Source organism: Salvia splendens, chromosome 9 (assembly GCF_004379255.2).
Source record: "Salvia splendens isolate huo1 chromosome 9, SspV2, whole genome shotgun sequence".
Lineage (NCBI taxonomy): Eukaryota > Viridiplantae > Streptophyta > Magnoliopsida > Lamiales > Lamiaceae > Salvia > Salvia splendens.
This window is the reverse complement of record NC_056040.1, coordinates 3,294,965-3,311,403: the sequence shown is the minus strand read 5'-3', so window position 1 is coordinate 3,311,403 and position 16,439 is coordinate 3,294,965. Positions and strand designations below refer to the sequence as shown.

General features: G+C 35.8%; 2 protein-coding genes across 6 annotated transcripts; both read right to left on the bottom strand.

Annotated features, from left to right (window-relative positions):
• Nucleotides 1-1,649: 1,649 nt before the first annotated feature.
• On the bottom strand, nucleotides 1,650-2,021 carry LOC121748114. Its single transcript, XM_042142332.1, has one exon. The coding sequence runs from the start codon at nucleotides 2,019-2,021 to the stop codon at nucleotides 1,650-1,652; it is 372 nt and encodes a 123-aa protein (XP_041998266.1).
• A 1,552-nt stretch (nucleotides 2,022-3,573) lies between these two features.
• Nucleotides 3,574-6,734, bottom strand: LOC121747083. 5 transcript variants are annotated; one of them, XM_042141064.1, is made up of 3 exons: nucleotides 6,178-6,734; nucleotides 5,146-5,972; nucleotides 3,574-4,568 (listed from the first exon to the last, which is right to left on the bottom strand). In XM_042141064.1, the coding sequence occupies exon 3, from the start codon at nucleotides 4,462-4,464 to the stop codon at nucleotides 3,874-3,876; it is 591 nt and encodes a 196-aa protein (XP_041996998.1). In that variant the 5' UTR covers nucleotides 4,465-4,568; nucleotides 5,146-5,972; nucleotides 6,178-6,734; the 3' UTR covers nucleotides 3,574-3,873. The 5 variants fall into 5 exon arrangements, with proteins under 5 accessions (XP_041996998.1, XP_041996997.1, XP_041997000.1 ...); XM_042141063.1 differs by having other exon boundaries at nucleotides 5,217-5,972; XM_042141066.1 differs by having other exon boundaries at nucleotides 3,574-4,552; nucleotides 5,217-5,972.
• Between the last annotated feature and the right edge of the window lie 9,705 nt (nucleotides 6,735-16,439).

Below are 16,439 nucleotides of genomic sequence, written 5' to 3'. Positions count from 1 at the left end.
GCCGCAGTTGGTCCTTGGAAGGAACCAATTCCGTTGCCCCCGAAGGAGCCAACAACGTGGTTGGGCATAGAGCCCCCACCATTCACGTTAGGCATAGAGCCCGCCATGAACGTACTATCCCCGAAGGGACTAGCACTCGCATGAGACCCGAAGGCCCCAGCATTCGTGTGAGGCCCGAAAGCCCCAACACTCGATCCATTAAAGGATCCGAAGGAACCACTAAAAGTGAAACCAACCGATCCACTCGAGGTGGATCCACCAGTGAGCCCAAGGGGGTTAACGAACTCCCAAGGGGTTGTTGAGGAAGAAGGATAGCGCCCGGGAGTGGGCATCATCGTCGGAATCGACGACGTGTTGACAGGTCCAGTGGTCGCCATGGTTGAAGGAATGGCGGCGGTGGTGGCGGCAGCGGTGGTGTTGGATTCCGTCGACATCTCCAGCAAAGGTGTATTAAGTTTCGAAATTTTAAGTTCAGTTTAGAGGTCAAAAACTCTTCAAAAGCAAGTTATCTCGTCTTGCGATTGTTGGTTCTATTGAGATTACAAGAGATAAAAGCCGGGCGTAATACAACCCAAAAGAAGGAATACAAGAAACGAAACTGAACTGAATTACAATGAAACAAATAAACCGTGAATGTTTAGCCGAGTCGAGGAGGCCTCTTCCCGCAAGACGAGATACGCCCCGGTAGTGCTCTTCGGTTTGGCGTTTCGTCCCCAAAGGTAAAACGACTACGTCTCTTTTGATGCAGCACCGCAATCAGTAGAGCTCCGGCGAACTGGATGGAGGAGAGGGCAGAGCTTCGACAGAAAGACAATGCAGAGAGGGAGAGAGCTTATGATGCAGAGAATGCTTGGAATTGTGTGTACTAATGCAGTGGTATGGCTAGCCTATTTATAGGCCAAGCCACCATGCAGGGTCAACCGAGCCATGAAGGCTCATCATGGCAGATTCGTAACCGACGTCGGTTACGAGCGTGTGGCAGGCGTGTGCCTTTCGCATGTGGATTTCTCACTTAATTTATACACATTAAAAGATGTGTTAATCCTCCAATGTGGGATAATTAACACTAGTTAATTATTCCCTAAGCTCCAACTCCAAGCTTTAATTAAAAGCTAATTATGCCCAACTTTAATCCACTATTTCTCACTCACCGGAAATCGGATTTGAGAAAGTGAATATACTACATTTATCTACGTAAAATGTAGATCGACGCTATGTCATTTAATTTCACAAAATTAAATGTCTCGTCACATTTATTATTTGGTCAAAATCCATTGACCGGACATATTTAATACCATGATTTCTACACTCGGTCCACATGAAACCACACTCTTGAAAAGTGAAAATTTACAATATAACTTGTCCATCTCGAAATGTTATAATCCTTGGTACTAAAAAAACAAAGCAACCCAAGAAAAATCGTTTCCCAAAGTTGACTGATCCCTCGACAATCATATCAACAACCATATTTCATGAAATACTTAGAAAATACTGTAAAAGGAATGATCGTGTTGGTAGCTATTCCGGCCAGAAGTGAAGGTCCAAGGCCATCAAGTAAGCAAGAAGAACATCATGGCAAGCATACTGAACCTGGTCCCACGTGAGCTCCTCATCCTCCCAGTCGCTGCATCCCACCGCCTCATCCTTGGTCATCCCACGGATCCCCAAGATCTCCTCCGATCCGCCAGCACGCACCCCCTGAGCTGGTCACGAGCCAGCCCACCTGGAGAGCGTGGCGCGAGTTCATCAGCATGGCCGCGGATGACGTTCGAGTCCAGGAGGAAGCCGCGCAGGACGTCGGGGCAGAGGTCGGCGTGGTGGAGCTGGAAGATCAGGCACCGAGACCCCACGCAGATCTGGAGCGTGGCGGCGTGCCCGGACACCCACTGGACGCCCAGCCCCGCCACGAGGCGGCCGCGGCGGTAAGCGGTGGATGCTGTGGACCCATCCACGGATGGCACGGAGGTCACGGTGGTGCGGACCACGCGGGAGTCGCAAGGGATGTGGAAGATCATCGTCATGATTTACTCTCTTGTGATCTTTGATCTTGATTCTTGATTCTTGATTCTTGATTCTTGATTCTTGATTCTTGATTCTTGATTCTTGATCTTTTTCAGTTTGTTGACTGCGGTAACCGCCTGTTTATTCATATCCTCTACACGTGGCAGCCTGATTATGGAGTATCTGATTTATACGTCTAATTTCCGTTTATTAAAGCTATCATTATTTTCGGTGCATTCTTCCCAGTTTTTTCTTTCTTGCCTTCTATAGGATTTAGGCTTAGATTTAGCTCCCATTTTGGGAGTTTTTGTTATACTCCCTTGCTCACCAATCAAGTGTCTACATTTGACTCCACATAAATGTTTTAAAAAATGTAACTAAAAATAATGGATAAAAAAAGTTAATAAAATACGAATGCCAGTTATATATATTAATTTTATACTCTGTCCGTCCCTGAAAATTTACCACTTATTTTTATTTTCGTCCGTCCCTTAAAATTTGTCATCTTTTACTTTTACCGTTTTTTGTAGTGGACCCCACATTCCAAATTTATCACCAACTTTTTCAACCCACTTTCTATTACATTTCTTAAAATTCGTGCGGGTCAAATGGTGATAAATTATAAGGAACGGAGGGAGTAATAAAATGTGAGTGATATAAGTTAGTGGAATGTGAGATCTATTAAGGTAAAAAAGTGAAAGTAGACTCTTAATGAGGGCAGATAAAAATGACAAAACTAGATACTAGATGTCGTTGACGCTGAAAACGTGCCAAAAATATTATGTGTCGGAATGACTTGAAATTTAAAGCTTACGAATTGAGCGTAGGAATCAAAGTCATCGTCGCAATGATGGACAATGATTTCGGTCATTTGATATCGTTTAGAGGGCAAAATAATTTTCTATTTTTGGGTTTTTTTTTTGTTTTTTTATTTTTAATTTTAAATTTATTTTTATTTTTTTTAGTTTCTAGAATTTTCTAAACGCTTATAAATTTGTAGGTATCTTTGTTTTGTATACACTTTTTATTTTATAATATAATTTTCATTTAAAAGAATTAGGCTTTTTTTCACAATCCCACAATTCAGTCATTTTTCTTTTTTTTCATCAGGGAGACTTCATTTTGCCGAGCTGCAAGCCATTCGCCCAATCCCGTTGACAGTTAGTTTTCTATTCTATATATCTTATCAAACCCAATACTCATAAAATAACTAATGATAATGATAACTATTCTCAATAATAATAGTGTGCGAACCATGAAAATATGTGCAATAATAACGTAATAATAACGTAATACTCTATCCGTCTTATAATAAATGACATATTTAACAATGACACATGATTTAAAAAATGTTATTTTATGCGTTAATATGAACGAGGATTTTTTCCAAAAAAATAAAATATAATAACATGTTTTGTAGAACAATTAAAAGGAAAAGTATGAGATCTATCTATTATAAGATGAAATACTTTCTTTTCATCCTTTTCACCCAAACGTTCCATAAAAGTGCAATTAAGATGGCAGAAAATAAAGTAATTATGCATACTCCATTACTTATAAATTAAAGAATGATTAGACACAAATCGATCATCCATTATTTTTAAAATCTCTTTTACAATGTATAGAATCCGCTTTAGACTGAGATGGAAAATGTGGCCATTCACTATACATGAACACTGTGGAATGATGACAAAATGCGAGAAACGGATGAAGTTTAATTAGGTCAGATGAGAGCAAATAGTTCATCCATCACGAAATATTACTGAAAACAAGACAAATCAATGATAACTGCGATCTGATTAATGAAATCACAAAGAAAAGTAGCACGCGCAGAATTTAGAGATGGTTATCCAAATTTGTGAATTGAAATAGTTAGAGAAAATATTCCCAAAGGCGAAGCTCCAAGGCCATCAACAAAGGAAGAGCAACAGCATGGCACGCATACTCAACCTGCTGAAATGTGAGTTCTTGATCCTCCCAGTCGCTGCATGCCACCGCTTCATCCATCTGCATCCCTGGAATCCCCAAGATCTCCTGCGCCAGCTGCCCCATTGTCGCTCCCCGGCCGCACCTCATGAGCGCGTACGCCGCCCTCCGCACATCCCCCACCCGCCCCACCCAGAGAGCGTGCGGCGAGCCCCATAGCATCGCCCCGATCGCATTGTCCCACAGCGCGACGCGGATGACGTTCTGGTCCACGAGGAAACTGCGCAGAACGTTGGGGCAGTGGTCGGCGTGGTGGAGCTGGAAGATGAGGCAGTTCGACCCCACGCAGAGCTGGAGCGTGGCGGCGTGCCTGGAGACCCACTGGACGCCCAGCCCCACCAGGAGGCAGCGTTGGCGGTAGGCATGGTTGCGGTGGAGGTTGATGATTTCGCAGACCCATCTATGCGCGGTGGCTGGATCCGAAGTCACGGTGGCGACGATATTGTAGGAGCCGCAACGGATGTTGTAGACCGTCATGATTTCTTGATCTTTCCAAGTGCACACGCTTGGCTATCGTGGTAACCGCCTATTTATTCACCGGAGATCATATCCGTTTCACCTCTACCTTGACACGTGGCAGCCTGATTATAGAGTATCTGATTTATACCTCCATGCAATACTATCTATTTTCTGTTAATTAAAATGGTTATTGGTTGTGTGGATTTCCTAGTTCATGAGTGGGACCAAGATGGGCTTTATGATTAAGCAAATTGATGAGGTGATTAATATAAACACAAGAAACCAATTGTTTTTTTCCCTATAAAGCTCCCAACTTCGTAATTAGGAGGAAAGGCTCTAGAGTAGAGTAACAATACTATTATTAGAATGAATCCAATATGGGATTTAATACCAACTGGTCTAGCTAGATCATAATTAAAGATTAAATCAGCTGAGTTCGAGGCTATAATATGTTTGGCTAAATCAATAACAACACACGTTGTCATCCAGTTGCAGACGTAGGCTCCAGTCGCCTCTAACATGATATGAAGTCATGGGTTCTTAATGAATTTGAGTAATCCTAATTAACTTCTTGCATCCATTATAAGCCATCTCACCCAAGTCTTTGCCAAGCCTAAACTATATGTGAGCAGATAACACATTTTTTTTTAAAAATGGGAACCTGAAGCAAGTAAGCAACAGTCTCATCAAAGAGATAACCTCATGATGTTGCAGGCACTGATGCAGAAAGGGATGTAAGTGAACTTTTAAAGATGCTTGTGGGAGAATACCTGGTCCCCGGGGATATTTTTTGGGGCCAACCATCGTTCAGGCATTAATGGCCGTGCTCTGTCCAAATTTGCTATGAGGTTCCACTGAATTGACACCAGATTTTGTTAACATTTGATGGCTCATATTGACATGGAATTGTATTAGGATTCTAATCAAATGAAAGGTATTAGAAGAACAATTATAGTGATTAGTGAAGATACTTTAAAAAGGAGATTAAGTCGAGAATGCAGTCAAGGACCCAAGAGGGACTTATAAAAAATACTTGAGGAATATATATGGAAAGATAAAGAGTTCACACAACAATCTTTGAAAGCTCTATCCTACATTATCAGTAAAAAGTGAAAGTGAATATAAGAGATGCAAAACACCAAAACATGTTGGCTAGATAGAAGCACCCATCAAATGAATATCTCTTTCAGCTTTTGCCACTTCCTCTTGCAAGGAGAACAAACTAAATGGAATGATCTCATTATTTTGTAGTACTAAATGATACTCTACTAGGTAATAACAAAAAGAACTTGAATTAGCATATCCGTGCATCATGACCCTTTGCTGCCACAAACCACCAACATGGACTAGAGAAGGCAATATTCAGCTTCACGCCATCAAAAAGAAAACACTTAGACACCGATAGATTGCCCCAACCATAGCAATAAAGAAAATAAGTTGCCAATATATACTCATTTCTTCAACTGCTCTAGCAACTGTAATGTCAAAGTTCTCTCTGTAGTCAAGGTTTTGTCCTACAATCAGTCCTATACAGAGATCAGATTATGTATTGATTTTAATACTGCATTAACACTGGTACTAACTAGTAAGCAATACCACACTAATGACATTAACCAAACACACTCCACTCAGACATAAAATTCAATCTACTGATTCTAAAAACTCACACTAAGATACAAAAACAAAGCTAGAGGTGTTATTAATCCTCAGTGTTGACATCAAAGTTCATACCTCAGCTAGATCGTGTACAATTTGCACATTCTGCAACGACATGCTCCAAGAAGACGCGACACTTATTCAAAGACTCTAACGAAGTCACCTTCCAACCTAAGCAACACAAAATCAGCCGTAAGCAGAAAATTATAGAGCAAATCATTTTCCCTGAGAATCAATTCAAATCATGATCAGTACTAGGGCATGCCATGGCCAGAATCACTCCAGGAAGTCCTACTCCACTTCCAACGTCAACAACACTCAAATTCGTCCTCTATCACCTCATTTTCTTCTTTCACTGCCGTCAAACTCATATTCTAGCCAATCAAAAACCGATCGCATTCAAATAAAAAAAACACGATGAAAGCTATGATGTTAATGTGTAACACCTGGTTCCATTCGAGGAGGAGGTCAATGTAGAGACGAACTTGATGCTTTTGGCGCGAAGTCAATGCCTCAAAATTGGGGGTAACAGCTGCCACCGGCTTTCGCTGCCGGAAAATGAGCGAAGTTTTAGTGTCGATTGTTTAATTGCAGGAATGTGTTTGAAGAAAGTCATCAGAGAATGCAGAGAATAAAAAGATTGGGCGATGGTAGAATTCAACATATTTGGCGCCAGCCCTTCGCGCGAAAATTCAATATCTTCTACGGAATTTAATAAGATTGATTTAGTTTTTGCAAATTTTTAAAAACATTTTTCGTTTTCTCTTACGTTAACTTTCAATTTATTAGTTATAAAAATGTTATACTACTAACTACTCCCTCCTTTCAAGAAATAGTGTCAATATTTGTCATTTTAGCCTGTCCACGATAATATCCACATACCTTTTTATTTTTGGTAAATGGACTTCACTTTCCATTAAGACATTACACTCATATTTTATTATAAAACCAATATATAAAGTGGTATCTACATTTTCACTAATTTTTTCAACCCATTTTCCTTTTCATTTCTTAAAACCTGCACCGTGTCAAAGTGGAGCTTTAAATTGTGGAATGAGGGAGATGTCATCAAAATTAAAATTAAGCTTTTATAAATTTTAATACCCCCTTCGTCCGCTATTAGTCGTCTTAATTTGCCTTTTTGTCCACTCGTGAATAGTTGTCTCATTCGTTTTTAGTACTAGTATTACTATTTTAGTAATGGATCACACATTCCTCTAACTTTATTTCATTCACATAACTATATTTCATTCACATTTTATTATAAAACATTAATACTAATATTTCCTTCATCTCAATGTAGTTAGGTCATATTTCTTTTCGAGTTGTCCCAAGATACATAGTTGAATCATTTCATTTTTTACAAACTTTATTCTAATCAACTCATACTTTAATACTCCCTCCATTCCAGTTTAAGAGTCACATTTTTCCATTTAAGTCCGTCCCAATTTAAGAGTCACATTTAGAATCTACCATATTTGAACATAAAATTTAACCTCATTATTCATCAAATTTACACTCAAATGTCATTACTTTCATAAAAATAAAACAAAACAAAATTCTAAACATACAAAAAGTCAAAAGGGTTCCACTTTCCACTACCTCAATTCAATTATTACACACTCCAACAACCACTATCTCACTTCATTTATTACACACTCCACCAATTTTTTAAAACTCGTATCATAACTAAATCTTACTCTTAAACTGGGACGGATGGAGTATCTCTTTTTCTTTCATATTTTATTCTTTCTATTTTAATCTTTAATGGTAGTACTATATGAATTTATTAAATTTCATGTCTAAAAGAAAAGTTTAAACTACCTTAGGACGGAGAGAGTATATCAGTACAAGATCCACATTCCATAATTTTTAGTTTTTACACTCACTTTTAATTACATTCTTAAAGCACGAGTCCAGTCAAGCTAAGCCTATTTATTTCCCTATTTTGTGTTACACGCTTTATGAATTTATATTTATGATTATTATGTTCAAATTAATCGTATTAGTATGCATGCAATTTAAAATTATTTATGAAAAACACAAGCACGTTTCAATAGAAGTGCGACCTCCAAAATTACAAACTAAAATTAGTGTTATTGTGTTACAAATTCCTGTTTGCAAGAAACCAGCTACATCACAAAGTAGAAATTAAACCAGTATATCCATAATAGATTAAAGTTAACTAAATTGACTTTTAGTTTTTAATAGTTACTTTAAAATTAGAATAATAATTGAAAATATTGAAAAAGTGAAGGTTCACTTTCCATCATCTCATAATCTGAGTGTTTGGCCATAAAAAAAATTCACTCAAAGTTGAGAAGAAAGTGGAATGAAGGTGGTATAGCATGGATGACTTTTTCAGGGTCAAACATTAACTCAGACCGCCTACAACTTATTTATTCTGCCAAAAGCAACTTTTATTTAAAAACCCCTCTACATTTTACCAGTAAAAGTGTTTATTTGATCCCTTAAATTTTTTTTTTTATAGTTTTGGGAATAATGTATTTTGTTCTCTGAACTTTTGCGTATACTTTTCGAATTGGGTTCTTGAATTCGGATTTAACTAAATTTGGTCATCAATTAGGAATTTAGGATAGCTATTATTATTATTATTATTATATTTATTGAAGGCATTTTGAGGATAGATAAAAATTAAATTATTATATAGCATCATACATCATTATAAGCAGTATTTATTCAAAAAAATGTTGAATTTTTAAATTATATATATACCCTACTTTAATTTTGGATATATCAACCCTCACAATCAATTATTATGTAATAAAAAGCAACAAATTATTTTTACTTAAACTCCTCAACCACACCAAGAATGTCAAATTACAACTAATGACGTACCTTTAAATGTGTATGTAATAATTACTAATTTGTTATGAACTTTATTACTCCTAGTATATATCGCTTTTATTCTATATATGATATGAGTAATAACCATTAATCTTGAAAAATTTGACAAAATAATTCCACTTCATAATTCTAATACGGTCTTAAACTTAAAACCAAAAGATTTATGTACTTGGATTTAGTTTCTGTATGACATTTTAGCTTGCTCGTGTGTAACACTACAGTTTTTAATTAGTAGTACTATAACATAATTCAAAACTCATAAATTAAACCACAATATATAAGAGAGAAATAGAGAGAGAGAACAAATGTATGAACAAGTTGATTATTCATAGAAAGATCCATACGTAAAAATATAGATCTAAACAAACCAACACAGAAAAAAAAATTCAAACAAGCTTCACCTTATTTATAATAAAAGTCACCAAGAAAATTTGAGAAATCCCACATCATAGAAATCAAATGAAATAAAGCATCAAACACAAACCCTATTAACTCTAGTAAATTAAAAAGAAGAATTCGGACCGAACGGCTTGATTCCCTGAGAGATCGATCAAAGATACCAAAAGAGAAGATCTAAAACCTTCTAAGAAGAATCTAGAAGTCTCCTTGAGCTAGCCTCCATCTTCTCTGATCAGGCCAAGTTTATCAGTAGGGTTTCTTTCGGTTCAAGAGAGAGAGAAGCTATCTCTTTTTTCTCTTGACCTGAGCTCATAGATATGTGGGTGATGATGTGGGTGCAATGTGGGTGATGATGGTGGGGTGTTTTGGTGGATGCAATGATGGTGGTGGTGGTGGTGGAGGTGGTGATTAATGGGGAAAGGTGAGAGCATGATGATTGATGTTAAGAGAGAATGAAGAAAATTCCAAGGTTTTTGTGTCTAATATTCCTTGCAAGATTGAAGCTTTATCTCTCTCTGTGTAGGAGTATATATATTAATGATGTGTCCTTTGCCCTTGCAACCCTAGTTGGACCCTAAATGTCACATTTTTGTCCTTAAATTAGTAAACAAAAGTTATAAAATTTAAACAAGATTCTATGCTGATATGACTCAATAACATGTGATGTCCTATAATAAAGAAAAGTAATATTATTATTTATAAGTTTTTGAGTTAATTCTTGGTGAGTATATATATATCTAAATATGCACTAAGGGGCAGTTCTAGTGAAAACTTTTTAAAAATAGGAACTTAGAGAAGTGAATATTATATCAGTTCTCTGATTGATATAATAATATTAGTTGTCATTACAAAACATATCAATTCCTGATATTTAGTTGGCGGTGCGTTATAATGCTATTTGTATTTAGTCATAAATTGAAAATTAGGGTATTAGGAATTCACGAAGTGATATAATTTGTGTGTTTTGACATTAAAAAAAGTTATGAGATGAATCTCCTATGTACTAATGTACATAATTATGTAAATATGATGTAAGTTGGTTTTGCTTTTGGCAACAGTAAAGGCTGTTTATGTCTGTATATGAGAGAAGATGAATATGCTGATTATATGCTTTATTTGGTTTAGTTAAAGTTAGACTTACACAGAGCCACATAAATAGTTTAAATCACAAAGGAATCAAACATTCTTGAAAAATGAAAATTTACAATATATTGAGCCCAGAGAATAATATAGCTCCAGAGAATTAAAGCAGAGCTGATTATCTATAGCAGTATGTATTGTATTAATATTCTTTCTCATTCCACTAAAATATTGTATACGAAATAAAAAAATATTGTATTTCCTGGAAAGCGTGAGCTACTCTATTTAAGTTTCTGTTTCTACTGAAAAGGAACAAATAATTGAACCCATTTATCAGCTTTTTCATATTTTGTTTGTCATTTTAGAAAAAAGAGAAAAAAAAACAAAATGCAGCAAAGCAGTCCTTTTATTCCTTGAAAATGTCTTCACCTTTTGTTTGTTGCTCTTTCTCGTTTTGTATTATTGGCTTTATACTTACTTCTTCATAGCTTTCATTCATGCGTAGACATATGTGTGTAAGTAAAGTAAATCATGCACTTTGCTAGGGAATGATGATATTGTCGAGTTCTAGGAGTATAATTTAGAATGCTAGACCCTTTTGAGTTTAAGGTGTTTTTATAGAATTTGGAATGAATATTGTCACAAATCAAGTGTAATAAGAATCCGAACCTATATACGCATATTATGTGACACTCAAAAGAAGTGTAATTAAAAAATCTTTTTGATACCGCAACAGTATGAATATATGATGATATTAGAGTCGGTCACCGACAGTGATAACTATCACTGGTCCAATATTATATCTTGACCAAAATAGAGAAAATGAGTGACCCCTACGCGTATACCTGGACTTCAAATTTGATTTAATTTGAGATCCGTTGCTACACATATGCAGATTGGTCTTGAAATCCGATGGATAAGAGAACATATCATGTTACTTTTACCTATGTTGGAGGTAATCTTGTTACTTAGAGAAGTAAGAAGCAGAAAATGACACTATCTAGTGCAAAACCTAAGGTCAAGGGGAGTAAATCAGATTGACCGAAGTTATGTGGTTGACTAAATTAATAACAAAAGTTAGCTTTTACTATTCAATAAGCACATGGCAGATCTTTTGTGACAATAAAACCGCAATTAGTATATCTAAGATCCGTTGCAACACTACAAAATAATTAACAAAATAATTATAACTGATATCTTAACCAAAGTTGTGAACTTTAGAAATTTGATAGAAGTGCTATACAAGTTAAGTTTCAGTAATCTCATTACTTAACTTGAAGTTATTAACAAGAATTTAATCTGACGGAGCCAAACTCTACAATAATAAATCAAGAAAAAAAGCTTAATACTACTAAATTAGATCAAATCAAGTTTCATCATTCTTCTATATATAGCTAAAATCAGAGTCCATACATATGTTGTGGATCGGAATAAGTGAAATAAAATATACAGAAAATTCATTTGACACCAAAACAATGAGATACAAATTTTAATCCAAAAAATAAAAAGGATCATGTGTTTTATTTTGTCCTTGAAATGGCATATAAGATAATTAATGTTAGGTTCATGTGTTCTATTTTGGCTTTACCTTGAGTTGGCTCGAATATCAAATTAGATTGGAAAAATCATGCCTCTAGGCAAATCAATTAGGTGAAATATAACAGAAGCATGGATACATAGACCAACATTGCTTCAGAATATCTAATCTGATATATAGAAATAGAGATAAAAAAAATTTAAGTGGTGGCCAAATTTATATACAACTTTCATTTATTTTCTCGTTATTTTCTTTAATAATCATTACAAAATAAATGTGTGGATAAATTAAAATCTATTTTTTCCATTTTCGTTCTACAACCAATCTTTGTATTTTAACCACAAATTAATAAAGCAATTGTTTTTTTTTTCTCTTTTCATATCCATGGTATTACAAAAAAGGTTTCAATTTGAGTGTGGCAACAGTATTTTCAACTATGAGTATTTTTTTTGTTGGACATTGCTATTATTTTCTGCTTATGAATAAGCAAGCCATAAAAATTAAATAAAAGCAATTGTTATCCATGGAAAACTGTATTTCTATTCCGGAAAAATAATATTCCAACTCCCCCCATCTAAAACAACAATATTCCAAATCCTTCCCCAGACTTTATTTCTTTACCCCAAACATGTGTACTTGTTGGGCCAAATCCAAAGTAAGCCCGAGAATATTCGGCCCATATAAGGCCTTTCATTTTGGCCCAACTTTTGAATATATATAATATGAGTATATCTATTTGGTTTAATCTTTTTAGAATTTAGTAGTACTTCGTATTATTTTGGTGAATACGCCAGGGTGGATAAGAGCATCAGCAGTGGCTGACGTCACCGCGGAATTCCCATCGGCGTGTGGGAATTCCGTGGCGGACGTCCGCCATTGTGCGTGGCATGCACGGATACGGAATTCTGTCGAGGAATTCGCAGTTCCGCAGCGTTCCACGTAATTCCGCGGGGAATTCCGTGCGGACGTCCGCTATTGCGTTGACTCCCACGGACGTCCGCGCGGAATTCCTGTTTGTTGAATTAAATGTTTTTTTTAAGTATGGCAGCGGAGGGGTCGTCGTTGATGTAGTTTTAAATCATTGAAATGTATTTTTTTTAATTTGGTGAAATGTACTTTTCTTTTTTTAATGGAATTTTTTCCCTATTTGTGTCGAAATTTTAATTCCGTTAATTGTTTAATTCCAGAAATTGTTTAATTTGTGAATTTGTGATTTTTTTTAATTGTGGGAAGTACGTCGGGAATTTCGCGGGGAATTCCGTCACTGTGCAGTGGGAAGTCCGTATGACGTGGCAGTGCAGTGGGAAGTCCGTATGACGGAGAATTCCGCGGGGAGCTCCGCGCCACTGCTGATGCTCTAAGCCGATAAGGGAATGCATAAGCTAATTATAATTTCCTAAATTTTTAAATTCATATTAAGTTGTTTAAAGAAAAATTATACAAATATTTAAAATGATTTATCAAAAAATTATAAAATTATGAGGCGGTCTAATTTGCGTATAGAATAATTAATTAATATGATTTTATGTATAATTAATATTCAATTATATTTATAATTTATACTAAATTTTAGTTTAATTTTATCATTCATTTAAATTTTATATTTTACATATAATACGTTCTTTGTTGTATCCCAATTACATTTTATGTTGGTACATATTATTGAAGGGGTTGGCAGCGGAAGCGTGCATCAAATAAATCAGATAAGATTACGATCTATTTAGCAGATTATTTAGACAAAATCTATTGTCGTAATTTTCACATGTATCATGCTCATAACTTGAATCAAACATGTTTTAAGTATAATTGAAACCTAAAACATGCTTTTCTAAGGAATAGGAATAATACCTTGATGATTATCCAAATAATCGAAGATTGCTAGCTACTTCTCCTCGTGAAGATGTCGAGTACTAAACCATTGATCTTCTGGCTGGTTCCCGAACTGTATTCCGATATTAGTGTGGGCTAATCTCACCGGGATACTAGGACGTGAATAAATGGGACAGAAAAATTCAAGCTCACGGAGGAGAGCTGAAGGAGAAAAAATCGTCCCCTAAGGTGTATAGGAGTGGACGAAAATTTTGTGAAACATAAAGCCTATTTTCTGTCTCATTTATTCTCCTATTTATATTAAGTTCCTTTTGGGCCAGACAGGGATCTATGGAAGAATTTGGATATGGCCTCCCCATTTTTACAAATTAAATTGAACCTCCAATTTAATATAAGCTTATATTGGAATATTACGAGCAACCACTGCAGAAGTAATATTGCACTGCCCATCCAAATCCGAAATTACAAGTAATACGAGTTTCCGTGTTGCTGTTCATTTCCCGCGCTTAAGATGTAAATGTCCATTAATTAATTATTATCTGATATGGAGTTAATTAATTAACATCTTATTAATTCTAAGAGTGGACTTAGCATGAAACACTTATTTATTACTCATAGAGTAATCAAACTCCAACAAGCTAGGTTCCGAATAATAAAACCTTGTTTCGCGCTCCTCTTAAGGACATTATGAAACGAAACTCACCTCGCGCACGATTCAACATAATAGCAATCCTAGCACCGCTAGATATTAATCATCACTACCCAATATATCAGGATTATTGGGTTGCGAAAAATCTGCACTATTTGATAAGTCAAAGTAGAGCATAATCAATACCGTATGCTCAATGCTAACGTACATTGATTAAGAAGTAAACATTTATCAAGACCTCGTCTTTCAGCAGATAGCATAAAGACTTGTCTCGCTGTTAGATCCGTTCGGTGCTCTACCACACCAATGTCATCTATTTCAGTAAGGTTTAGAAATAATCGGACTGACATTGCAACCTTTCCCGATAGGTAGTCTAGGCCTATTTGGGTTGTGAGATTCTTTTTTTTCTTTGTTCAGAACTGACCGTGTTACCTTAAAGTGGACATCGCCCACAACCGATTTAATGTGTGTTATTCTTGCAGTTACATCTTTTTTTCATGTCCATCATAGAAAAATTGCATGGTTAAGCGTGCTTAGTATGTGACGATTCTAAGATGGGTTGCTCGGTGGGAGTCGAGTCCTTATAGGCATGAGAGTCGTTACATATAGTATCAGACCGAACCATGTGGAGGTTGGTGGTAATGTAACACCTAGAGCTAAGGTAAAATTATGTACTAAAACTATCTAGATATTAAGTTATACAAAAATTATCTAGATTATTTTAATCAAAATAACTAGATACTTAAACATAAATATGTAGATGAATAGAATATAAATGAAACGAGTAGATAGTTCTAATGTGTTATAGCGTATTAAAAGAGTTGTCGTTGGTGAAAGAGCTCAACAGAATTATGTTACCTAGCTAATCCTCTTTATTTAATTTATTATTAACTATAGAAAATAATTAGCTACATGTAATCCATTGCGTGATGTTGTGGATCCTTATCTTTGGACAAGCATCCACATTGACAATCCGTTGAGTTTTAATATAATCAATGAGGATCTTTAGTGGTTGATATTGGGTAAATTTTGTAGCTTGAGCCTTATCAAATGTTGTAATATTAGCAATGATGGCCTTGAGCTGGTGCTTGAGAAAAATTCAGAGTTGACTAAGCTAATTAGGTGGATGGATCGATCAAACTCAATGGTGAAGACCTATTGAACATGATGGAGAATGAACTCTGTTGCACTGCCGACATCAAGCGTCTAAGGATTTGCGGTCCTAATTGTTTAACAAGTGAGCATTTGATATGCCAGCAAGTCAGACACGTCTTCGATTGCCCGAATGATAATTGTCAAGCAAAGATACACTCCACCAACACGTGCAGAGCGTGCATTGGCATCATTGCTCGTTGGTCGTTGCGTATGATGTAGGTGCTGCTTAGACAATAAAGCATATAAAGAGACATTCTGCTGCGACTTCCTCTGTTTTGACTGCTTGGAGGAGCTCTTGTTCGAGGACGAGATCACCCTCCAGTAGGGCATGGTATGCCTACATTGAGCGGAGGGTGAACCACCACTTCTTTTGCTATAGCTAAGCAATCTCATTTAACACGTAAAATGTATTCTCATTCGGTACATTCCACATATTATGATATTTTAATGAATTAAGCAATTCGAATGGTTGACTTTCTTATACTTATATCAAAATCGAAGGGAAATAAAACTAAATGCTTATTTTTTATTACCAACAACAAAAGGAACATAAAACTAAATTCACATATTTTATGCCAAAACATATTTAGATAATTTTACTTAAATATGGGGTACTACGTATATTGACCTTATCTATTCAAATAATAATGGATTAGACGATTTGCTATACGCATTACTCATTCAATTTATGTGGTTTATAGTTTTCCGGATTTGTTATACTACTAGTAGTATTATGTTTTTCTCACTCTTTCATAAGAAAGTGCAAATAATATTTAAAATAACCATCTGTAATTTCACGCATATGTTGTAGTCATTGTG

Excerpts from the sequence above, each read along its gene's own strand:
- LOC121747083 (XM_042141064.1), bottom strand. The coding sequence starts at position 4,464 with ATGACGGTCTACAACATCCGTTGCGGCTCCTACAATATCGTCGCCACC.
- LOC121748114 (XM_042142332.1), bottom strand. The coding sequence starts at position 2,021 with ATGACGATGATCTTCCACATCCCTTGCGACTCCCGCGTGGTCCGCACC.